Source organism: Amphibalanus amphitrite, unplaced genomic scaffold (genome assembly GCF_019059575.1).
Source record: "Amphibalanus amphitrite isolate SeventyFive unplaced genomic scaffold, NRLGWU_Aamphi_draft 000046F_arrow, whole genome shotgun sequence".
Taxonomy (NCBI): Eukaryota; Metazoa; Arthropoda; class Thecostraca; order Balanomorpha; family Balanidae; genus Amphibalanus; species Amphibalanus amphitrite.
Window position 1 is genome coordinate 136,077 of NW_024881542.1, and position 25,888 is coordinate 161,964.

Below are 25,888 nucleotides of genomic sequence, written 5' to 3' on the forward strand. Positions count from 1 at the left end.
ATAAACAGACGACTTGTCCCGTTCTTTTGTCGGCCTTGGATCCGTGTCTGCGACACGTTGAGAAAGCAAGGCCTGTAACTGAGTTAGCGATTGCCTATGGTCGTGGACCTGCGGCGTATGGCTGTGGCTGGCTGGCTGGCGCACGTTAGGCTTGTCCATTTATGAGAGCGTAAACACCACTTGGCAGAGTTGCTCGTACATTCATTCATTCGCTCATTCATTCCAGTCAGGCAGGCATTTACTTATGCACTGCTAACGTTGAACTGTCCTTTTCATCAACTAGAATTAAAATCCGCTCACCGTTTGCCCGAAAAAAGTGCACCTTCGATGTCAAATTCAATCATAAGGAGTGCGGTGACTGCCGGAATTGGAATGCTCTGGATCTCTCAGAATTCATGCCTTCATTTGGATTTTGGCGGATGGTTTAGTTCAGAGACCAGTAGCGGCGGAACACCTTCGGCGGGCACTGTCGACTTTTGGTCCCATTCTTTCCATGCAACGCCTACAGGGCTAATGTTAAAATGCACATCAAAGGGGGGCACGGTGCCCCGGTGCCCTCCCCGTCCCGCCGCCTATGTCAGAGACCGAACCCTGCCCTGAGTATTGAAGGTTTAACTCACTGCATTTTACTACCAATCAATTTGTTTTCGCTAAGAACTGACCAATTACCACGATCCTGAGAAGACAAGTCTACCAAGGGGCACGGTATATAGAGAACTGCCAAGGGGTTTGTCTCATCAATGCGCCAAGCATTCTAGCCCAACCCTTGGCCTGGCGCTGGGCGTTTGTCGATAACGCCAAGGCTGTACGATAACGCCATCTCGCGTCAAAATCACGCGGCGTTTCTGGAGGGGAGCTCAGTGTTCGCTGGCGTTCGGGGGATAGAGGGTGGGTGCGTGGGATCATACCGCGGGTGCTGTGTACAAAAAAAAGTGATTTGAATTTTGCTTTGGAAGGCATCCAACCAGTGGGAAGCCGCAGCTAAGCGTTGTAAGGTAAGAATCCGTTGCCTCTACCTGCGCCACATTCGCTGCACTTCTCACCATTGTGTGCAGCTGGCCGTTAACTTATAATTCACATAGAAGTAGCTGTCTAGTCGTATTTCCTGACATTTTCCTGACAAATTACATTCTTAAGGTTGAGGTGTAACCTATTAAAAAAGTGCGCAGGAGACTAGTTATCCAAGTTGCAAGTGTTTGCTATGTCAGTCTGGCCATGGCTGGTACTGCCCCTCTGTATTTTGGGAGGGGCTGTGACCATTACAATTATTGTAAAATGATATACACATAAATTGATTGAATTTTTTATCCTGGGTAAATAATTTTGATTGTTCTGTGCGCTGAGCTTGTGCTCAAAGCTTGACACTTTTTCAAGAAATGAAATCACTGTGTAGCACGCAGTTGCAGTGAGCAAATGGCCATGAACTGACAGAGAAATGCTATTTTATCAGTGGCGGATCCAGGGGAGGGCAAAATGGGCATTTGCCCTCCCCAAAGCCAAATCGTGTGGGCAAGACTATCTTTTTGCCCCTCCCAAAGCATGTAGCGATGAGCAAATCTAATACGGCGTCCTATATGGACGAAAAGCAGGGCTTCTTTCCGTGACGGCCATTCCGAAGGAAGGAGCTGACCACTGTCTGCTGATATTTTGGGTCGATATGCTGATATTAGATTGAACCCCCTGAACTGAATGTATGCATAAGCATATGCAGTGTGGCCAATGGCCATGGTGTGGGGTAACACGGGGCAAGATGCCCAGTCGGGTAAGACGCCCACCACCCTATATTCGAAATTACCTAAACAATTCACAGTTTTGTCATTTGTTGGGAGCCTCATTGCTGTGGAGCGTTCCGCGTAAAAAAACGGCGACGTTCCGCGTAAAAAAACGGCGACGTGCCTAGCCGCCATTTTATACCTATTTTTTGCATATGTTCTGAAAATGTCAGACCAAGGTCTCTCTAGGTCACGAAGTCACTAAGCTGTACGTCAAGTGACATAACCTAAAAACAGTTCCAATGCTTGCCATAGCTAAACCGAGTGACGGATCGCTTTGAAACTTTCAGCAGTTAATAGGGGTAACAGTACCTATGTACAAAATGTTAGTCACATGATTTTTATATCGATGACCTAGGGCTAGGTCATTTTTGCGACCTCTCCACTATAAGTCTATAAGAGAAAATTGAAAGGCACCTTTTTTGGGCAAACCTCCTGTCCGGTAGCTCAGTTGGTAAAGCAGTGGACTCCCGGTAGTGAGAGCCCGGGTTTGAGTCGCTCCGGCGCTCGATATTTGAGACTCCTGACGGGGATGGTCTGAGGTTGGTGGGAGGCTGGGAGCAGCCGCAGCCATTCAAAGTCAGGAGTGGGACAGGCCGTGTCTGGCTTCGAAGGGCACGTAAAACATTGGCATCGTTAAACGTTAAACAAAATTCTCCTGTCACCCGGAATTACGCGATCGGACGGTAGGGGTCGGGCTCTACGCAACAAGCTCTGCTTAGCGTAGGGACAGCTCCCGTCAATCCGCCCTTTCAAACATTCGTGCTAAATTTATAAGAAACGTCACTCTTAACAATACCGAGTTACAACCTAAACAGCACACAGTGAACCGGAAAATAGCACCCGTGACCCCTCCTTATGGCCCTGAGATCATCTCAGGTCACGAAAGATATGCAATAGTTTGCAGCAATTCGCTAATAACTTCTGCTGGAGGCATTCTAGAGCAATAGAAACACCTTAGATGTGTTCAGCTTTACGATACGGATCGACTGATATGCATCACGACCTTTTCCGGTCAGGTCATGACTTGACCAAATGTCAAAGTTGTAAGTTCACTTTTTAAGATCAAATTATAACTCATTCGACGCGTCTTCGCGAGAGGAACACGATGCCGGTAAAAGTAAGATCGCACAAGGTTTGATTCAAAAGTTATCGCAGAAAATCCGTTCCCGTAAAAGTAGTATATACTAGCCCGCGCCCTGGTGTGGGTCTGAGCCACCTTCGCCCTGGTGGGGGGGGGGGGGGCCAAAATGACCCCCCCCCGTCTAACTCGAAAACGAAGAGGGCTAGGAAGACGCGGAAAAAAGCAAACGAAAGCCCATAACAAGTACGTTCGAAAGTATTTCGGTCATTTTTTCGCTAAGGTCAATATTGAGGTCGCTAGAGGTCATCATAGGTCAAATTTCAGTGTTTTCGGTGTTGCCGGACATATTCCGCTGTAGCTCGGAAACTAGAAGAGCTAGAGAGCCGCGGAAAAAAGCAATCGATAGCTCTTTTCAAGCTCTTTCGCCAAGGTTCGTCAGATTTGACCTCAGCTCAACGGTTTGGCCTACAGAGGTCATGCAAGGTCAACTTGGCAAATTTCGTTGAAAATGTTTTTAACTATAGCATGCATTCACGAGAAAATAGAGAAACGATTCATGCACCATCGTGCTTGGCTCGTCGAGACGCGTCGAATGATATATAGTTTGACCTCGAAAGGTCATTTTGAAAATTTGACCTCAGGTTAAGGTCATGACCTTACCGAAATAGGTCATGCTGCATATCATTCGATCCGCATTGACGAGACAAACACGATAAACGTCGAACGGAGTCTCTATCTCTATTCAATAACAAGTAAGTGCAGAAAAACCGCTGGTGACCTCTGGTGACCAGGGAGATGACCTAGCGTGACCTCAGCGAGGTCACAAGCAAATGGTTTCACATGGGCTGTGATTTGCTGACCCAAGACACTTCAATAACGAAATATAGGAACAATCACGCCCGATTTAGCTGAAAAACAACTACTTTTCGATTCTCCCATTGACTTATAATGGGGAGCAGCGATGACCTGACCTGACCTTAGGTCACATTTATAAAAAATCCGAGATAGCCATTTTGTAGAGCTGGGCGACATCTTCAAGTACTGTAAATTTTACATCGATCGGATAAAAGCTGTGCCTTTGAGAGAGCTTTGAACTTTTTTAGAGGTGGTGTCAGTTTTGGTGACCTTGTGACCTGACCTGACCTGACCCGAACCCCCCAAAAAAGGACATGATGTAAAAATGTTGAATAAACAGCTATACAAAGTTTCAGGGCGCTAACTCAAGTGGTTTCTGAGTTATCGCTGAAAAACCACAGGGGGGGGGCCAAAATGGCCCCCCCCCCACCAGGGCGAAGGCTAGGGTGACCCGCGTGCTCCGCAACGCGAAAAGGGATATTTTCGATCGGCGGGTGTTCGGTTGTTCTTGTGTCGGTTGGGTTATCTATCCATTTCGGTCGATTGCTTTTTGACGGCTAAACGTTTTGGTTTGTGGAAAAAGTATCCACCGCATCGAGGTGCCCGTGTCTGATAAGCATGCTTTCCACTTCAGAATCTGTCAAATGTGCTTTATAATTTAGGCGCGTAGTTTTATGACAAATTAAAGGCGTAGATAATTTTCACTAAAAATCGTTTTGCAGAGGTTTGAAACATTTATATTTTTAAGAATACTGTTGCTTGTCATGCAAACGTGATGATTGGATCTTGGAGAGAATTGAATGCTCTTTCCAATGATAGCATTTTCAATTGTCAAACGTATCAGGTTAAGCAGCAAAATCCGTGTAATTATTTAGTGGCATATTTTGGACAAATACCATTTAATTCAGCGATTTTTTCCACATTGTTTTTGATCAATTAGCTGTTCACAATTTTTCCATGAGAGGCGGTACATTTCTCTTGCCAATTGACGTTGTTTCAACTCTCTCAGTCTGATGGTCACGGGAAAATAAAATAAAATCCAAAATCCGTTTAAAATGGCACTTTTTGAAATGAAATTGCCCTCACACTTGCACGTGGCGCGTGCCACCCCTGCACCGCACACTATTCGATTGCCCGTTCGATTCTCTACACGATGCTGTTTTCCCCGTGCCGATCGGGCGCACGGCTACCGAGATATTGCACGGGGAACGGACCCGTGTCGGGCAAATTTAGCCATTTTCCCCCGTTTTTGCCAGCCGATTTATACATGTAAGGTCTATGACGCGAATTTGCACTTTTTGGGCACGCGCCACGCGCTCGCTATCGATCCGATCGAGCCGAGACCGCTCAAAGGCACGTTGTCCATCCTTGTTCTATAACTTGCGCAAATTTCAGCGCGGTAGGTGCAACGGTGTGATCTGTAGCCCGCGCTACGTAGCACCATGTCGCGACCTCGGTTACAGACAGAAACTACGTCACCTCAAATAGTAATATAGAAGACAAGCGGCTGCGCCACTTGCTTCGCGGCGTAGCCATAAAATGCGGCAGCAGCCAATTTGCTTTCGAATGGTTTTTGATTTAAATTGATTGGTTGTCTGGAAGCAGATATATGGACGGAAACGTGCCGAGGAAAATTTTGAACATAATAACTATTCTGAGGGCTTAGTTCGATGAAATTTGGGTCATACGGGGTCAAGTCAGGCCAAGTTGGTCATCGCTGGTCACACTGGGTCAGGCCAGGTCACCTTCGGTCAGGCCAGGTCGTTAAGGGCATAATGTCACATTGGATCGGGCTGTATCACACTTCTACTACTTCTACCCATACCACTACTCCTACCACTACCCCTACCACTACCTCTACCCCTACCCCTACCACTACCCCTACCCCTACCCCTACCACTACCCCTACCCCTAACACTACTCCTACCACTACCCCTACCACTACCACTACCCCTACTACTACCCCTACCACTACCCTACTACTACCCCTACCACTACCCCTACTACTACCCCTAACACTACCCCTACCACTACCCCTACCCCTACCCCTACTACTACCCCTACTACTACCCCTACCACTACCCCTACTACTACCCCTAACACTACCCCTACCACTACCCCTAATACTATCACTACTCCTACCACCACTACTACTACCACTACCACTGCCACTACCACTGGGTCATGTGAGGTCACAGTCTATCAGAAAAACTGATAAATTAAAAAAGAGTTCTTAACCCGGCTCCTACTCGTGTCATTCCATTATTCTTAATCGTATTCGATGGAAATGGCGCCTTGTGACAAATGTGGCGCATTGCGACAAAAGTGGTGCATTTGTAATTGTCGTTTTGCCATGTATCCTTCCGCCGAATTGCACCTTTATCGGACCATATTTGACAAAGTTGTGCGATTTGCGGCAAAAATAGCGCATGTGGACAAATGTGGCGCACTGCGGCAAACGCGGTGCATTCGGTTAAGCGCATTGAAAACTGTCTTTATTTACCGAAAATCAACACCTTCATTCGCCTCTGTTTATCAAAATAAATAACTTGCCAATCTGCAAATGAGAGGCACCCGCTGCCGATCGTCATGCATTTTAGTTGCAAAGTTCATCAAACCCGTCTGCCGATGCCTTGAAGCCGGCTTGAGAACCGAACAAAATTCTGAGAAAATACGCACTTTTCCAGCGCGTGCCACGTGCGAACCATCCACCCCCCGGGACTCGCATCTCGACACTGCACGTGCGCGTGACGTCATCAACACCCTGCGAAAATTTCAGCCCTCTCGACCGCACCGTTTGACCTGTGCACGACGTCAAAGCACACCTCTGCACGGTGCAAACAGACGGACAGACACACAGAGTTTCATTTCACAAATAGTAGGATAGTAGATTATGGCAGTTTCTCCTGGAGGCTAAGCCGTTGATCTTAGGTCCAATCTGAGCGAATTACCGAGAAAGAGCAGTTACAGTGCTATCAAATTAGCTTTTCTGGGGCGCTCTAGCTCTATTCGTTTCCGAGTTATGCGCCAGTTCTTCAAAAATTGTCGAAACTGGACCTAAATATTATCGGGATTTGGCCTTTGATGGGCTATGGTGATCTGACATCTGACCTGACCTTAAAAGTGACTGGGGTAATTTGGTCATTATGTTTGACACTCTTTCAAACGCCGCCTACCGCGTGTTGCAACGTGGCCCAGGAGCCGAGTTAGAAGGGATATGGGCGTTCAAACATCCCCCAGGGGCGTGAAAATCCAGGAGCCCCAGCGCGGCTCGGCACGGGTTAACATAAGACATTTTACACCATCTTACGGTAATATGGTGTAACTGGCGTTGTGAAGTAATTGGTCACTGGCGCGGTCGTGGGTCGGGGTCGCCGAAGGTCGGCTAAACTTTTGCCCTCCCCAAACGGATCGGCTGGATCCGCCCCTGTATTTTATTGTTGGGATGAAGTCCTTAATCCCTTGACTTTAAAGCAATCATTATCAAATGACCTGTGCCAGTGTAAATCATTGTCTTTGCCTGTGTACATTTTAGATGGATCCCAATTTTGTGTAAATATTACCTACATTAAACCAAAAGCTAAACTAGTAGCTTTCAGTGCCTTATTTTGCTGTAACCGATTCAATCTAAATGTAAGCTCATTTGTATTAGGTGCGTTTTGTTCATTTAATTTCACTGTGTCTGATTGTTTGCCATCCATATTTCCCTTTTCCCCACAAATATTGTATTCATTTCCATCAAATACTGTGGGTAAATCTTCATCAAATACTGTAGGTAAAGCATTTGTTGTGCCTTAAAATTGGATCTCTTCTGGTGGCCTATATTGACTTATGTCTTATTTGGTCTTTTTCAGAACAGCAAACCACAACTCTAGTCACCTGAAACTCAAGCCAGCCAAACTGTTTCCTAACGTCAACTGTTGTCTGAACTTTGTGCAGTGTAGAGGTCAGGATGGATCTCTGATAGGGACGCCCGCTCGCATGACCAGTAACCTGATTTTGAGTCGCGGGACTGCCGTTGTGAGTATGGCGCCGAACCGGGGCTCTGTGCACGGCCAGACTCGGCTCAGTGCCGACCCGTCCAACATGCGCTACGAAAAGAACCGCCTCGCGACGTTCTCGAGCTGGCCGCTGAACGCGCCCGTGCCCAAGGAGCGACTCGCCAAGGCCGGCTTCTTCTACCGCGGCCCGCCGTTCCGCGTCGAGTGCTTCAGCTGTGGCGGCACGGTCGACGACTGGCAGTTCAACGAGCAGGCGATGCTGAAGCACCAGCGGCTCTATCCGCAGTGCCCGTTCGTCACGCACCGCTCCGATAACGTGCCCCTGTTGGAGGGGGGCGGGGGCGGCGGCTCGCCGATCCCGGCGCACGACAGCGGCTACAGCAGCAGCCAGTCGCCGCCGAGCTCGCAGGGCAGCGCCGCCTCGACCAGCCCGCGCTCGGGCTTCCGGTTCCCTCTGGCGACCGGCGGCAGCGCGGCGCCGGCCGCCCCCGGCGCGCCGCGCTCATGGGACGCGTTCCGCCTCCTCAAGAGCGAGCGCCACCGGCGGCGGACTTTTGGCGCGTGGCCGGTGGACTTTATATCGCCGGACGATCTGGCGCGTGCCGGATTTTTCTCGCTGAACGACGGTGACAAGGCGCAGTGTATATTCTGCCGGGGCATTGTCGGCGGCTGGGAGCTGGGCGACGTGCCGATGACGGAGCACAGCCGCCACTTTCCGCAGTGCCCGTTTGTGCGCGGCTGCGAGGTGGGTAACGTGCCGGACGATGGCAGCTCGGACTCGGAGGGCGAGCTGGACGATACGCTGCGCGAGAACGTCCAGCTGGGCGGGGAGGACGAGGTCGGCTACCGGATCGACTACAGGACTCGCTCCGTGGCCGAGTCGTGTGAGTACAGAACGGGGACCGAGGGGGGTGGGAGAGGGGTGGGAGGGAACAGTGCGGGTCGGGTGTGGATGGTGGGAATCAGTGAACGGTCTTGGCGCTTGGGCCGTGGGCGTCATTCAGCTGGATAGTGGAACTGTTCTTAAACTTCGCATGGGTTTGGGAATATAGGGAGTTAAGATTTTGTAGTGCCCATTAATTTCTCATCCTCTCGCCAAAATTTTCTCATATTTTAAAGAAATAATGTTTAATTTTCTCCTTTTGGGTGGATAACTCAATACTCATAGCTAATATCCACTTCTTACGTGTAATTTGTTCGTAGTTTTTGACATCAATTTTTTGCGGCACTTACTGAACGAGTATCGCAAGTTGATCGATACGTGTCGCGGAATGTGATGACAAAAACAGCCTGTTATTGCCAATCTCCTGCCGTCATTAGCAGCGAGCAGCTCGTCAGCTGATGCTGTTTATATGGCATGATGAAAGTCTATCCTGGACGGTCATAACATCATGTACCAGTGGCGTGGAGCAGTCTGAACTCTGAACATCTCCGTGTGTTTCCAGCACTACATGGCCTAACCTCTGGACTCCCCAGTCTCTATATCCCGGTTGCAGATGGGGCGCACGCTCACACCTCGTGCTCAAGCGCCTGCCACCCCTGAGCGTTAGCGCCGCCGCTGCCGGTTTAGACCAGCTCCGGCCGGGCGTCACTCTCCTATCAGTCATACCGAGCCTTGTTGTCACACCGTCGGTGTGCCCGATAGCGTGCTCCGGATACGGCGAGCCAATATTGCCGGCCGCAACGGCCCCGCTCTCTGTGTGCACGTGGCACCTCCGGCTGCCCTTTGACCTGACCCGGCGCCCGGGGGCGTTCAGACCGGCCGCCCGCCGGGCCGGCGCCGCCGTGTCGGCGCCGCTGACTCCGCTGAGGGGGAACGTGACGGAACGTGACAGGTCTGACGTGACGGGTGTCACGGGGCGCCGCGTGACACATACAGGCGTCCTATCACGTGCCTGGTGACCGGGGTAGGGGAAGCTCGAGGAGGATCTGTGTGGTCTGTGGTGGGACATTCCCAGCCGCTTTGAGGTCGTGAGGGTCTTTTGCTCAGAACTGGGACCGGAACTCCACCGGAAGGACAGCGGTTTCTGGCGGATAGGGACAGAACAGGGACACGGCGGGAAAGGATGCTGAGAGCAGTGGAAAACCCAGTGATGAACTGATAGCTTCAGTGCTTTGAATAGAACGCGCAGTTCATGCATGAGCGGCTTCTTCTATGAACGGCTTCTTTCTATGTAGAAAGTTTCTGGACTACTTGGGACGACGTTTTGTAGGCATGTGTCTTGTTTTGTTTGCATTTGTTGGGGCGCGTCTGAAGTGAGCGCAAAATGCACGTACTTACAATTAGCCTCTTTGCTGAAGCGTTGCCGTGCTGGATTAGTGGTTCGGCGTTATTGCCTGTGGATATGCAGATTCTAGCCATAAAATTCCTATTGAAAGGGCGACAGGCTTGCACAGTTGATCTTGATTGACGTTGCAATCTACGCCGTAGCCGATAAACTCAAAGATAAAAGTGGTTATTGGTTCTCTGATGGCTGACCTCGCTTTGGATTAAAGCCTTAGCGCTCCAATCATAGATTGAGACGCTTTCTCTGGAATTCATGGAGCTATCCAGCTTATTTTGTGCATTTTAGTACGCAGTTCGTTCCATTACTGTATGCCTGGCCTATTCAAATACATTAGCCAGAGGGGTGTGGTAATAACTGGTGTAAGCAAATTGACCACGGTCAAAAATGTATTACCAGAATGCACTTAAGCCAACATTTTGGGATGGTCTCGTTCCTAAGTCGGCTAAGAGCTTCGGTCCAGAAAATAAATTTATCGTTGGCATACAGTAAAATACATACCAAACTCGGCCGGTGATAAATTTTCAAGACCGAGGTCCTTACTGGATTTTTGAACGAGGCCGAAGGCCGAGTTCAAAAATCAGTAAGGACTGAGGTCAATGCCTCAGACAGACCAGACCATCAACTGGGCCATGCTCCCATGTTGGAAACTCACGTTTCTGTTTCGAACCAACTCTTAAAATGTGTGCTTTCTTTTGACTCCTTTAGGAAATATTCTTTTTGTGGATGTTAATAGTTCCAAAATTTCACGCGCCCAGCTCACTGACATGTTTTGACTAAGCGTGTGCTATGTTTGCGACTGGTGTGGTCGGTTCACCTTGGAATATGAAACGCGAACCACCGCCGCCCTCGGCTTGTTGTGGCACGCGGGCCGGTCTCGCCGCATTGCGTGGTTCCCTGCGTGTGGTGCGTGCATGACTCAGCATTTGGGGGGGGGGGGCGGCTGAGCCCACTTCATGCGTGAGCAAGGCTCGGAGCTCTGTGGGCGGCGTCCGCGCACTAATGCTCCCCGCCCCCGCCCCCGCTGCCGCTGCTACCGATGTTCGCCGCCGTGCCAGTGTGCCGTGCTGGTACCGGCACCGCCCACCCCATCCACCGTCACGGCACCATTGTCCCACCGTTACCCGCGTCCCTCCCGTGACCGGCTCTACGCGATGGTAGGGCCGGGTAGCGGGGCCCCTGACGTGGCATTCCAGTGAGTCGTTTTTGCGCCGGTCCACCCGCTGCGGTGAAAACCTGGCGGCTCGGCACTCGGCCGCGCTCGGCGGAGATGTAAATGGGGGCTGTGGGAGCGGGGGCGGCCGCCCGTGAGCCGGGCCAGGTGAGAGCTGTGGTTCCAACCCACACTAGCTCTTACAGTGACCGCGAGCGGTACACACCTGGGGGTACATTCTTACCTGTGCTGTGTCGCGAAATGGCCAACTTTGTCCACCTGAAACCCTGTGCCTGCTTTAGCATGGGGCACGGCCCGTACCGTCCAGCCACGGCTCCCGTTAGTAACGGACGTGAGGTGCGATCCGGTAGTTCACCCGGTCGGCCGGCCGGCGGGTTTCTCCTGTTGCAGGAGCGGCAGTGCTTCGCTGCACAGCACCTATCGACCGGCGCGGTCACCGGCGGGCCGTCCCTGACCGGACGTGCGATTTTCCGCTCCCTGACCCGCCCGCTCTGAGGTCACCGGTGCCCCTCCGCCGTGACCGGGGTGGGTGTTCCAGCACCCTCCCGTCCGCAGTGGACTCGTATATCTGGTGCACGCTCAGACACCTCCCCTCCGCCCCGCTCCGAGGCTGCGAACGCGCGTCTGGACAAAAGGACGCTCGCACATTGGCCATCACTAGATTCTTTGTTCGTCCGCCCGGCCTAATTCTCACATCGAGGGCGCCAATTGGTGCCGAACTGCCGCTGAACTCAGCGGAGCGGCGTCGAGTAATGTCCGCTGTCCTGCCCTGGATGGGCGCGCTGCTGCGTTGTCGCGGGCGTGACGGCGACAGGGACCGTCCCTGCACAGAGACTGTAAATGATGTACGGGCGGTGTACGGGCGATATACGGGCGGTATACGGGCGGCGCGCGCTCGTCGCGGGGCTCGGCGGCGGCTCGTCACCGCCGCCGCCGCCCGAGCGATGGCGGCTCGGCGGCGGCGGCGCGCCGGTGCCGCTCCGCTGTTGACGCAGCCAAGGTGACCGTGTCGGTGGTAGAGTGGCAGAATTCGGGACCGGCGCCGCGGCGTAGATACTTTCCTTATTCACTGTACCTTGGATGCACTCCCCTGTAAATATTTAGTGACTAGTCGTCGTGTGACTGCATAGTGCATTCGGGTCGCAACATTTAATTGCGTTTATGGACCTTTCTTTATTAATAATTGATAGCCATTGCGCAAAAAAAGCGCGGGTACGAGCCCGCATACCCGCATTCATTTTCATAAGTCTTTGGCGCGTCGGTCGTCCCGGGTTGGTGACGTTTACTGCGTTTGGGTGAGCGCCACTTTCCTGAGTGTGTCTGCTATTTCGAGTGGGCTGTGACGGCGGCCTGGCGCGCCGCCCGCTCGGACGGGCCTCACATCCCGCAGCTCTAGTCATTCATTTCAGCGATGACGTCACCCTTCGGTGAGAGCGACTTTCGGGGAACGCTGGCGTTAGTCACTGGCGGCGCGCCTCCTAAAGGCAGCAGCGTGGCAATCGGATCTCTTATGGTACCCAGGACAGAGTTCTCGATAACTAGACCCCAGTGGAAGCCATACTCGTATATGGCTAGTTCGTTCAGCTGACGTTTCGTTTGCGGTCGTAGAACAGCAGACCTCTCAGGCTTCTCTGGAGGTTCTGTGTCATCATTTACCACCTCTCTGGCGCCTCTGATCGTGCTGTGGGGCTTCAGGGCGGCTGGGGAAACTCGACATGTGGCGCCGGCCCGGCGCGGGCGGGGGCGGGGGCGGCCAGGTGCGGGCGCGGGGCGACCCACTGACCACTCGTCACCGCACCCCGTCTGCCAACTGGCGGTCGGCCGTTTTTAGAGTCCTCGCTGACATTGGCCGGCGACCTGGCGGCTGTTTTTGTCCAAAGTTCAGGCAGATGGATGTTTTCTTCAGGCACTCGGGTTAATGAGGCAGGTCACGTGATAGGGCGCAGCTCGCTGGGACGAGGTCAGGTGAGAGAGCGCCGCTCGCTGGCCCGAGCTCACGTGATAGAGCCCAGTTCGGTGGGCCGAGGTCACGTGCTCGTTTAACGGTCACCGCACACCCCCTCTCACGGGACGGCCGAACTGGGTCGCCGGCTCTCTCCAGCCGACTGCGTTCTCCATCCCACCGCTGCAGCCCGCCGTCAGGCCGGTTATGGGTCGAAGTGCGTTGTTGTGGCGGTGGCGCCGGGCCACGCCGCATAACTCCGTAATTGGCCGCTGTTGTTCCCTGGCGAGAGTAGCGTATCGACAGTGTGCGTCCTTGGCTCGCCCTTGCCCCGGGTGAGACTTTGATCGGCCTTGGCGGGAATCCGAGCGGCCGATGGCCAAAGACGGATGGGTCGGAGTTGAACCGGCTGGGATGCTGTTTAAAGTTACACAAGTGTTCGAGTTGATGGATGCGTCATCGGTGTTTCATTGAGCGTTTCTGGGATCGTGTTGAACTCAGTGGCACTGCTTGATACCAGTTCGTGCCGGTATTTGGCAATTTGAAACCGACCAACCGCCGTTGCATAACGCCCTGGTGGATCACAGTCACGAAACGTGCATTTTCGGATGGAGAAATATACCTAAGCGCATCCTTTTCCTCATGCGATCATGCTGACATTTCACTGACTTTCCTTAGGTCTAACCAAGATTGGTGTACCTAGATCTGCGTTAGTGTAATCAGGGTGTAACGACCTTTTTATTTGGCACGTGCTGTCTTTCTTTCTCTCCCAGGCCCTCGCCCGTTTCTCCTCCCCACTGTGTTTTCCCTCGCTCTAACCTACCCTCTCCCGTTCACAGCGCCATGCAGCCGGTTGACCTCCAGTCACATGAACGTGCAGACGCCGCTGGGCTCTGAGCAGACGAGCGACCTCACCCAGCTGGGCATCTCGGAGCACCAGGCGCCCATCCACCCGAGCTACGCGACTGTGGAGAGCCGCCTGCGCAGCTACCAGTACTGGCCACCGGCGCTGGCGCAGAAACCCAGGCAGCTGGCCGAGGCCGGCTTCTTTTACGCAGGTGAGACGGGGTCTGTGCGTGTTTGTGCGGTATGTGAGGAAAGGCAGCTGGGACCGTGCAGGTGGTCGTGATGAACTGGGCGCTGTAGCTCTCTCCACACTACCGTTTGTGCGCAGGGGAAGGCCCCGGGGAGGGGTGCGCGGTGGGGAAGGGTAGCGCTCGCCCGGGGAGGGGGGGGGGGGGAGGAGGGACGGTGTGGCACCGGCCCAGCTGGCGACAGACAGCTGTCACCCGCGGCGTACCGCGGCGCACTGCGCAGTGAACGGCACAGCTGTCGGCCACGATACAGAGTCTTACTCAGCTCAACGGGCGAGCTTATCACGCGGTGACGGACATATGGGGAAAGAGGGGGATTTGGACCGAACGGATGAACGAGCGGGTCTGAGCGGCGCAGACTGCAGATTCTTGTTGGAATGACCTGAGGTTGTCGCGGTAAGAGGTGGAAAATCCACGGAGGGAGCCAACTGGCTTCGTGATTGTGGTTTATTCTTGCGGTTTCATAACCTGTCTGACTGAAGTGGCTATTCCGGGCTCCCGTGGTATATAACACATCTCTTTCTCCACATTTCTTTCTTATAACTTCATATTTTTATGAATGCCCACCTCAAGTATAAGCTTTCCATAGAGGCGCGGATGGCTTATGCAGTCCAAGCGACAAATGCCTAAGTCATCGTGGTATTTCTTCACAAGCTCTTAGTAGGTATTCTTCTACGAGCTAAGCTTTGATCCTTCAATCATGATCTTGCTTGCCATAAGACTGTCATTGGAAGGAGCATACAAGAATGCGAAAATTCATCTATCTTTGTTCTCAATCGATTATCACAACTTGCATTGTCGTTTGCGTAGTTTCGACCAGCCTAGAACGGCGCACCAGCCCTTGTAATGCGTATGACCAATATTGGCAAATATGCGCAACGACCATGGCTCGCGGCCATTTCCCCGGAAAGTCGTGGCGTCATGGCCGATTTACGCTGTTACCGTAAGGTGGGGCTATTTGAGACAGTGGGGCTATTTGAGACAGCATTTAAAATCGTTATAAAATAAAAACCGTTTGAAATTTATGCTTAATTTTTGCTCAGGCGACTTTACTGCTCGATTCCACACCTTCCTGAGCAAAAATATCACATAAAAATCAAACGCTCTTCATTTTATAGCGATTTTAAATACCGTCTCAAATAGCCCCACTGTCTCAAATAGCCCCACTTTACGGTACCAGTTAATCTGGCAACGACACCTTGGCGAAACTGGCTCACCCGGCGCCCAGGTATCGCTCAGGTACCGTGTCATTGGCAGTTTCCGGCTGATGACTGAGAGGCTTTGGCATCCAAGTCCTTCCACAATGGAAAGCAGGGGAAGTTTCTCTGTTATATATTCCAATTTGCAATGACGTGTTGCATTTCCATCAGTGAGTTGACCGACCCAGCATTGTCCTGCTTGCCTCTGAGACGTGATGCAAGCAGGCTCTTTTGAGAACGACGTATTTGCGCTCCTCATAAGCACACACTGTGCTATTGACATATGATTTGTGAGGGGTTGCCACATCGGCGTCGAGGGAGAAAGGTGCGAAGGATGTCGTGGACACATCCAGGAAAACAACCATTGCAATGCGGCCGTGTAAACGGTGACGAGACTCGATCGTTGACGTCATGTTGCTCACGGTACATGATCCTCAGCGTAGTGGAAAGTACGTGATTTGTGACGCTGGTTTCAGGTGGACCACACCGTCCGCTGCGTCTATCGGCCTCTGAGGACGTGTTGGACTGGTCCGTCCCTGTCTTCGTTCGTCCTTATCGGCGGTACGAGCCCAGATGGAGGCTGTGCTGCCGCTGAGGACTCCGCTTTTGTAAAGAGTTGTCACTAAAAGAGTGGCCACTAAAAGCTTCGTTGGCGCCGAAAGTCCTGTCGCCTCTGAAGGTCTGGCTTCCAGTTAAACGGCCACTGAAAGCTCGGCTCCCACTGAAGGCCCTGTCGCCATTGTGACTGCTTTCGAAGCCCCTCTGTCAGTGCGGCCGTCCTGTAGGCCCCAGCTCGGCGGTCCGACCTTGGCTCAGCACTCCGTGTCCGGTCCGTCCAGTCCCGTGATGGTGACTCAGACAGTCCAGTGGACCACCGGCACTACTGCCGCTGCACCCGTGCCCCGTGCACAGTGCAGAGTGCAGCAATGGAGGCCGCGCCGACCGGTCAGACTCCGGAGCCGGACCGGGGGAGTCCCTCTGGGAGAGATAGACTGCTGGACAGACCGACGCTCCCAGCGGAGCCCCAGTCCAGTGAGGGCCGTCACGGGACCCGGCGTGATGATTACATGCACGATACTGCGGTGCAATTAGCCCGAGTGAGAGAGTGGAGTCGCAGATGTAATTGGGTTCTTTGTCCTGTCCGCTGACCGGGAACGGTGTTTTACCCACGACCAGTCTGACCTCTCGCAAATTTAAATTTGGTTTTGCTTTTAAACCTGGGAACTTCTCAAGCTTCCTACTTCCTATATTCCACCCCACATTCAATTAGCCCCTCTTCATTACCTGAAGGTCACGTAGGCCACTTTTAGAACAGTGACTCTCGGTCCACCCTGCAACCGCCAACTCGAAGTATCTTTTAGCCTCTCTCGTCATGACATTGCACAATGCATCCTACCATGCAGTGGTTGGGCAACACGCTCGTAGCCAGTGGTGGCCCCGCCATTGAATTCACGCGGCCTTGGACACATGGAAAGGGACTTAGGCGATGTTGTATTGTTTGGCTTGTCACAGAACAATCCCAAGGGCTTTGACGCTTACCGCGGGGAAGAGTCGTTATCGCTTATGATCGTTCTCACGTAATAACTCAGAGCCTTGTTCGTTTTCAGCATTTGCTTTCTTTTTCAGACTAAGAAGGAATTATCCTTTTTGTGGGGAAGCCTGAATGACGTCAGCCATTCATTATGCGGCTGAGCGCTGCGCAGTGGCCGCCATGGGATAGAATTTCCATTAGAGGGCCGGTGTGACCCGAGCTTTCCAGAGCCCCTATGGTGTCGGCGCCGTGCCTCTATTGATCCCGGAGCGCTTCTCGGTATGGTGTGACGTCGCGCGGCGGCCATGCTGTGACGTCACTCACGGCCAGCCAGGCGCAGCCGCCGTGACACGGATATGACGTCACAGCGGTGTGACTGGCGGAATGCGGCCCCGCCGGCCGAGGGCCGACCCGACCGGCTCCGCCGCGCGCCCCTCCGAACCGGCCGCCGCCGCTCTGTTGTGGCGAGCGGCGCGACAGGCAGCCCGAGGAATGCCCCTCGGGCCGCCGCCTGGCCCGAGAGGCTCCGGCAGCGCCCTGGCAACTCGCCAAGCCGAGCCAGACGCCTTTTGTTGGAGAAGCCAAAACCTGGGCGGAATTATGCCAAAGAGTGCGGATTTTGGCTACACGACTTATTGGCTAGCCAAGGTAAAGTGTTGGGCTAGCCAAGGCAAAGTGTTGGGCAGCAGGATGTTGGTTTCTCTCTCTCAAACTTTAAGCTCTTTACGTTTAAAGGCACAAGCGAAAGGTTTCTCACATATTGGCATACCGGGCCTAGCCGTCCGGCGGTGCTCAAGGTCACATGAACTGGTTGGAGGACGCTTACGTCATGTTTGTTTTCGGCGAACCGGTTTGGGCGGACGTGGGCAGGGCGTGGGAGCGTTTGGGGAAGCTGTGTCGCAAAAGTGACGTCACCTCATATTCCTGTCTAATAATAGATGTCTTTCGGTCCATATGGTGTTGCAGATCATAGCTGCCAGGTGCGTAGGGTAGAGTAGGTGTTACAAGCTCATAATATCCCAGAAATATTGTGCATTTTTATGCGCCTACTCTTTCAAACCAATATCTGAAGGTGATAAGTGTGATGTTATATTGCTGTTGCCCGTCTATATCCGTCGTCTAATATTGAACAGTGCGCCATCTCTAAAATGGAAAACCACCCGGCCGCGGCGGTCGGTCGGTGGCTCTGTCCCCCGCTGTTACAGCTGACACAAATCGATAACCTGCAGCCACTGTGTGCTCTCGGTCGATGGTCGTTTGGTCGATAGTCGATGGTCGATTGGACAGCTCCGCTCTGTTCAGCTCCTCTCGAAGCCTCTCGAGCTGTTATCTCGCTGAGTTTTGACCGGTCACTTTGTCGTCTCGTTGAGTTTCGGTCCGTATCTTCCTATGTTTACCGGCGCCGGTGGCCTGGAAGCACCGGCCGCCGGGTCGGAGGATCGATAGGACAGCGCAGAGGACGGACGGCCGTTGTCCCGACCACGTGCCACGTGCGCACGTGGTCGGAAACAAAGCTTGACAGGCTGGGGATCACTAATTCTGACCCGGGGCCTGTACTGCCTGGCAGCAGCTCTGCAATCCTTTGTTTAAATTGACCATCTGTTTATCTCATTCAGTATTCATATTTTCGCCCTTTGCTTGTGCAGATGTTTCTGATCGATGTAACCACGATCCCAGCCAGCTGCCTGTTCGAAGCCAGCTGGATGGTCTCATGTATGTAGTGACTGTTCGTGTTCCCCGACACACTCTAGAATACGCCGGTTGGTGGGGACCTTCAGTTTGAGTTTGGTTTGTGATAATGGACGCAGCCCAGACGGTAAAACCCGGCACATGCCGGTTCTCCGTACTCTCAACTCCCAGGAAATCTGCTCCGTTCTGGGGGAGGTTGCTTATTTCACAGAATCAAACGTCTGGCCCAAGTCCTTATCGAAACCTTAGGCAATCGTTTGGCCAGCGACCAACGTCCTCGATTTAGTTTATCTTCGTTCTAGAAAGACCGTCTCCAGCGCGTGCGCATGTGCGTTATCAACGTGTTGTAACATGGGGATGTCCAAAGGTCTCCGGATGGAGCGTTGCTGGACCGTTCTCCGAGCAGAGTTTGGACCGGGGGGGGGGGGGGCACCTCAGCGGAGTCGAGCAGACGTATTTCTCCGTGCTGGCTCCTCTGCGGGGCCCAGACCTGGGAGATGGGTGACTCAGCGCCAGGGACACGTGGCCTGTCTCTGGCATCGATCCGACGGGGGGGGGGGGCTGCGGCGTTCCCGACGAGGGGGGGGGGTCGAGCATCAACTGCGACACAACGCGGCGGTGGGATGAGGAGTGGGAGAGGAGGCGGGGTGGACTGAACTTGGCATGATGGAAAGTGAGGCGCAACGTGAGATGTTACGTCATGTTGCAAATGCTTTCGTTTCCCAGAACTTTACTTTGTTTTCGCATTACTATTATTTTGCCGTTTGGCTTGTTTGAAATGCTATTACGTTTGAGCCTGATGCTCTTTGGGTTCATTTCCATGCAGCCTGTTCCATGTCTTAGCTCTATAGTCGCCCAGCTGACGTGGTCTCCTGTCACGTCTCTGCTCTGCTGTGGCGACTCCTCACTGCTGAGTGCTGATTGCACAGCCGCGACCCCTCCAACCCTCCCCATCCACCCACACCTTTCTGAGATCACCCTCCACCCCTCACCTCTCTAACCCTCCCCTCTCTTCCCGGCAGGCGTGTCCGACCACGTCAAGTGTTTCCACTGCGACGGCGGCCTGCGCAACTGGGTGCCCGGAGACGATCCGTGGACCGAGCACGCCCGCTGGTTCAGCCGCTGCGGCTTCCTGAGGCTGGTGAAGGGCGAGGACTTTATCCAGGATGTGCTGCGCCATAACCCGCCGCAGGAGGCGCCGCAGGAGGGCGAGCAGCCGGCCGCCGCCGACACTCAGGTCAAACGGAGACCCTTCTCCGACGAGGAGGTCGAGAGAATGATGGAGGACGCCATCTGCAAGGTACGAGGAGAGAGGGCGTGAGGGAGGATAAAGCCGGGGGAGAGAGCTAGAGATGGGTCGGGAGAGAGTGAGGGAGGAGGTCTGATGTTTGGGCGGGCTCTGGTGGGATTGGGTTAAATCTGAGATGATGGAGCATGTTTTTGTTTATGAAACTTTGTTCTAATTGGGATCGTCTTTGTGATTTGATACTAGAGGTCGATAAGAATGGATTATAGATCAATGGTCTCTGGTTCGCGGTTTGTTATTACAATATCGGGTGTGCAGTGCACAGGAGTGCACACTGTGCACTCCATGCATTAATTGCAGATGTTTATCATTTGTTCATTATTTCAGCTGGGTGTCCCACACTTGACCTCTGCTATCACTGATTCAGCTTCTGTCTTATCTTTAAAGTTTCAACTTGCGTCCTTATCCTGTGTCGGTGGAAACGGCCTTGTGCATTACGCACCCTGACTCGGCGCAATATCACCCGCCGCTCCTATCAGCGTCCTGTTCTAATAATTCCGACATCCGCCCTGACCTCACCTACCACTGCACTGTCTCCTCCCTTCCCAAAAACACCCGTGGGTCCTATCTCACCCTGCAGTGCCGCTCCCCGAATATCCCGGTCACCCGGTGACGTCACGGCGCGCCTCTGACGTCACACCTGTTCCCGCAGACGGCTGTCGAGCTGGGCGTGGCGCGCGAGGCTGTCAAGCGCGTCCTGAAGGAGCGTCTCGAGTCCACCGGTCTGCCGTTCACGGACCTCAACTCGGTGCTGGCCATGGCTGTGGATCACACGCAGGCCACCTACCAGCCGCCCACCAGGTAAGGAGGGGTCACTGGAGGGGTCACTGGAGGTCACGGAGGTCACTGGGGTCACTGGGGCCACACACAGGCGACCAGCCGCCCATTAGGTGAGTGATGGGTCACTGGAGGTCACTGGGATCACTTGAGGTCGCTTGGGTCACACACAAGTAACCTACCAGCCGCCCACTAGGTAAGGGAGGGGGTAAGGTCGGGCCGCTCGATATCAGCTCCATAAGTATCAGGTGACTTGAAGATATGGTGGTGGTTTTAGCGAGATAAGCTCGTTAATGTGGGCAGATTCGATGCTTGAGAGAGACCTTGTCAAGGACGTTGATAGAAGTGGCAATGTGCTGCGTAATTTGGTAGCAAACTTCAATGTCACGGAATTTATTTGACCTGCACGCGTCTCAGTTTTGCACAATAGACATGGTTGACGTTATAATTTGCATCGAACCGTGCAGTTTCGGTTCGTGCTGAATCAAACTCGGAACAAGTCGGCATGATCTGACGATTTGGTATGGTGCGTCGGCGAACACAATAGTGTTCCAGCTAAATCAATGTTTCATTGTCAGCGCTGGGCGTCCGTATTAAAGATTATCATAAGTCTCTTATTTTCAGTTAAATATTCGTGATTTTCGAGTCTGCAATTCATCATGAATTGCTGATCACCATCCCTGTATTTGAACTACGAAACTATGTTCTCCCGACCTGACTGACCTCTGAGCTGACCTCTCCCTCCCCCTGTGTTCCCAGCTCGTCGGCGGGCGCCTCGGGAGTCAGCGGCCACGCGCGGGCCACGTCGACCCTCTCTGCAGCGTCCACCATGTCTGCCGACTCGGGGATGGAGGACGCGCGCAGTCAGGACGAGGAGATGGAGGAGGCGCAGAGCGAGCCCACCACGCCGCAGGGGTACGTGTCGGACCGCGCGGCTTCCCTCCTAGTCCCTAGCAGTTAGGGCAGGGTGGTGGGTGGGTGGCGCCGCGGCCAAAACTCGGACCGCTCAACCTTCCCTCCCAGCAGCCAGGGCGGGGTGGTGGGTGATGGGGCCTCTGCCAGTCTCCGACAGTCACCCAGCAGCCTCCTAACCGTCCAGGTTTGGGCGCAGTGGTGGGTAGGTTTGGGCGGCAGTGGGGAAGGGCAGTGGGCGAGGGGATGGTTTCTGGGTGGGGCTGAGTCATGTGTGTCAGCAATTGACTCGCGTTGCCCACGTTAAACCAGTGAATGCTGTCTAGACGCTCATTTCCTGCGGCTTTTGTGCCGGGTTGATTCACTGAAGGGGCGGTGCATTCACGGCGAGGGGCGGTGCGCTGCGTGGGCTGCCTGAGTGACATGTGCAGGCATTGTTCGGTCACTGGGCGGCTCGCATTGACATCGAGTAGGGTATGAGTCAGGGACCGCTCGCTGTACCATGTGACTGCAAACTGTCTAGTCATCCGCCATTTTCTGTGTCATGTTGAAACTGCATGTCTTCTTTGATCATGCCTTCCTGCTAGTAACTTCTATGGCTGCTCAAACGCTGACAGTTGTTTTTTAACGCTCCCCAGGTCTGAGGTGGCCATGACCTCCCAGCTGAGTAACGAGTCCTCCCAGACGCTGACCAACGGCAGCAGCAGCGGCAGCAACAGCGGTGCCAACACGCCCAAGCTGCTCCCAGGTACGGCCGCTGACCAGACAGTCTGTATGTCTGTCTGTGTACCGACAGCCAGATGTCAGCAAAGCCGGCCTATCGCCGCCCGCCGAGCCCGAGCTATCCGCCGGCCCGCTATCCGCCCCCTTTGGCGCCAGACAGAGACGATAGGGCTGTCTCAGATAAACAGCCGGCCGACGCCGCGTGATTCGGCCGCCTGGCGAGCGCCCAACGAAGACCTGGTGCTGAGCCAGTGGTGACTGGTTAAAGGGTACTTTGGCAGGCGCTGTTGGAAGGCTAAGCGAATGTGAAAAGTAGTGTGTAAATGTAGAGTGAGCTCAGCCGAAAAGAATGCACCATTGTCATGTGATTCTTCAACTCTTGCTAATGCTACAAATATTAGTGCCATGATATCGCTGATAGGAATGGATATTACTGATAGGAAGGTAACATGCCTTCTCGTCGTTAACACCCCAACATATCGTGCTATAAAAGTCTCTAGATCATCCTCCCCTCCCCTGTTCCCCCCACTGACTTCCCATCCGCTTCCTCCAGGCGGCGGCTCGACGCCCGTCTCTGGCCAGTCGGGCTCTCTCGAGGAAGAGTACATCCGCCTCAAGGAGCAGAAGCAGTGCAAGGTGTGCATGGACGAGGACGTTGGCGTGGTGTTCCTGCCCTGCGGCCACCTCATCACGTGCGTCAACTGCGCGCCGGCGCTGCGCGACTGCCCCCTCTGCCGGCAGCCGATCCGCGGCACGGTGCGCACCTACCTCTCCTGAGCAGGGGGAGAGCGAGCCGTGGATGGAGCGGGAGGTCCAGCGCGGCGGCCAGCGAGCTCAGAGAGAGGGAAGGAGGAGGAGGCTCCTCCGGCTCCCGGAGGGGTGGGCGGCGGGAGCGCGAGTTTTACCACAGTGATGGCGGTGGGGCGGGCTGACACCCCTCCACCGGAGCCGACTGGCCTCCTGGTGCGCGGAAAAATCCGCCCACTGACCGGGCTGGCCGCGCGCGGAGAGCAGAGAGCAGAACTGGCGACATGATATTACGCGGGCGGTGTGCCGCTCGCCAGAGGTCGCGCACAGGAGTCAGAAGAGGTCACCCGATCAGGACGGTGGTTGGCTGAGGTGACCTGACCTGACCCGGCCCGTGACCGGCCCACCGATATGAGGGTGGAGAGGGTCGGAGAGTGGGGAGCGGCCCTCGGTGCGAGGCTCCCTCGGTCCCTGATGATTCATGTGAGCAGTGAAAGACTGAAATGCTGTGTGAAGTGTAGTTCTTTGGCAGTCTGCGCCATAGCCAGTCATACTGCTTGTCAAGCAGAATACAAAGAACTGTGCAACCGTAACGCCGAATAACGTACCTTCTTTGAGCTGACACGACACCAGGGTGTGCGTGAGTGGAGATAGCAATTATATATCCTAAGATCAGTATAATGTACCTCAGCTTAATGTGATGGGTCTCCGCTGCCAACCTACTCCATGTATCCAACCTTACCCGGTTCCAAACATGATAAACAAGGCTTTTGCCTAACCGGAGGCTGTGCTCGCTGCGTTTCCGCCTCGACCAACCAGGTGTCGGTTTGCTTGTTCACTTATCCCGGAGTTATGTAGTCGTCAATGGAGCTCTGCTTTGCCCCAGTCTCGCTTCAGCTGTGGTGAAGCCGTGTCGCTCCTCGGTCCCTGTCAGCACCCGGATCAGGCGTCTTGGTGTCAGCTGCTCCCGTGTTGTGCGTTCGATGGCTGTCTCGGTACAGGATTCATCTGATCTTGATTGGAGATGCGCTGAAAGTATCAGCGTCCTTTGTCACCAATGCTGATCGCAGTCCGTGGCCTGTGCGGTACGGAGGCGCCATCTATTTCTCGTCTTATGTGAGGCGAGTCAGAGTGGAATAGGTGACGCCACTGTTCCGTGGCACTTCAGACGGCACCTTTGTCTTCGATTTGTAGCGTGTGCGACAGTGATCCTTGTGGATTGGTGAGCACTGAGTCCAGTGACCCGAAGACCGGTACGGACTTGTGGCCTCGATGTTTCTTTTGTGTGCAGTGGCGATGCAAAGATAGATACACATTGGTGCTCCCTGTGTAGTTGGAAATCAGGCCTTTTCCTGACAGACGAACGGAGTTATTTTTTTGTGGCACGTACACCAGTTAGCTGTGATTTCATTTAATACACGTCATAGGGCAACATGTAATTTGTTTTTCTACGCTGTGGTGGAAGGTTGGGTGTCCTGGAAGTGAGGAATGGCCTTAAGTTAGCGCTGAAATAGTTAACCAGGTGTCATGTTGATTTCTTTAAGTAGAGCCAAGGTGCCGGTATTTTAAAATTTGCAACTTAGCTTTTTTATCGGATATTCATTTCTTGCCACGACAGACAGGCAGCTTCTAAACGGTCTCGCACCCACCCAGCCGACCCACTGGTTCCACCTCTCGCCATCCATCACATATTCACCGTGCCTCCGGCGGTCCAGTCCGTCGGTCCGTATCGTTCCCGTTCTCTGCCGGCTCCGTCTGAGAGAGCTCTGATTGGGACCATTGTCATTCCACTCGGACTGGCCCGGGCAGCCAGGGCTTGTCAGACCGTCACCGCGGGTCGCCCGGGCGCGCGGGGGGGATGACCCTTACTGCGGGAACGATAGCGGTTGTAGCTGCTATCAAAGTACAGGCGTTCGTGGCCGGAACGGTGGTGTCGAGATAGGATGGTGAAAATATCAGTGATAGTGGACCGGTGGTGAAGGCGGTGAAATAATAAAACTTCATCGCTCTATGACCCTTGCCGTGAGAGGCTTAATTTGAGACCATAACCAACTCCAAATTATTACGTATTTCGACTAATCAGGCCTTCGAGAAGCTACACCACGCTGCTAGTCCTTTGACATAAATTATGAATGGAGGGCGTCATTTCTCAATTCTCTGTACCGCACCAGCTTAAATGCCACCCAAACCATCACCAGCCGCTGAGGCGGGGGCGTACGGAGGAGGCTCGGAGGCGCGGCGCGGCCGCTGCAGGCGATTTAGGGTCGGTCCGAGACTCCGGCCCTAAATCGTCGGACGGTCGCCGCTCTGCCGGCGTCGCCTGTCGGCGGGAATAGCCTTCACACGCGCACAGAATAGAGCGGCGCCGACCGCGGCTCGCGTGGGAATCCTCTATTGACGAGACGGATGGCGCTGCCTCCACGGCCTCTGGTTACGGCGAATGGCTCCAGGCCGGGAGAGTGCCGGGTCACCTCCGGGCTAAGCACAACGATTCTGAGATTCTGTGAAAATGACGGTAGGGTTAGAATATCGGTAAACCAAGATTTATCTCTGCCCGTCATTACTGCTGAGTGCTGACTTTCTTTTCTGATTTTCATAGCGGCAGCGGCGTGACTCGGCGGAGGTGCGCTGCGGAACAGCCTATCTTCAGGCGCTTAACACTGCTGCCATCTAGTGCAGCTTTGGTAAGTGGGTGGGTGATTTGGCGCAAGGGTAGGGAAGAAAGCTAGCGTTTATAGATTTTGATAGCATTACGAGCTATTTATTCTGTAATATGATACTGGAGTTATTTTTCCAT

The 25,888-nt window shown here is 53.7% G+C and overlaps 1 protein-coding gene across 2 annotated transcripts; it reads left to right on the top strand.

The window, feature by feature from the left end:
• Positions 1-805: 805 nt before the first annotated feature.
• On the top strand, positions 806-24,525 carry LOC122377493 (baculoviral IAP repeat-containing protein 7-A-like). 2 transcript variants are annotated; one of them, XM_043357556.1, is made up of 8 exons: positions 806-995; positions 7,566-8,596; positions 13,953-14,171; positions 19,649-19,926; positions 20,585-20,733; positions 21,469-21,624; positions 22,260-22,369; positions 22,898-24,525. In XM_043357556.1, exons 2-8 carry the CDS (start codon positions 7,693-7,695, stop codon positions 23,119-23,121), a joined length of 2,040 nt encoding a protein of 679 aa, XP_043213491.1. In that variant the 5' UTR covers positions 806-995; positions 7,566-7,692; the 3' UTR covers positions 23,122-24,525. The 2 variants fall into 2 exon arrangements, with proteins under 2 accessions (XP_043213491.1, XP_043213492.1); XM_043357557.1 differs by having other exon boundaries at positions 824-995; positions 7,571-8,596.
• Positions 24,526-25,888: the final 1,363 nt, after the last annotated feature.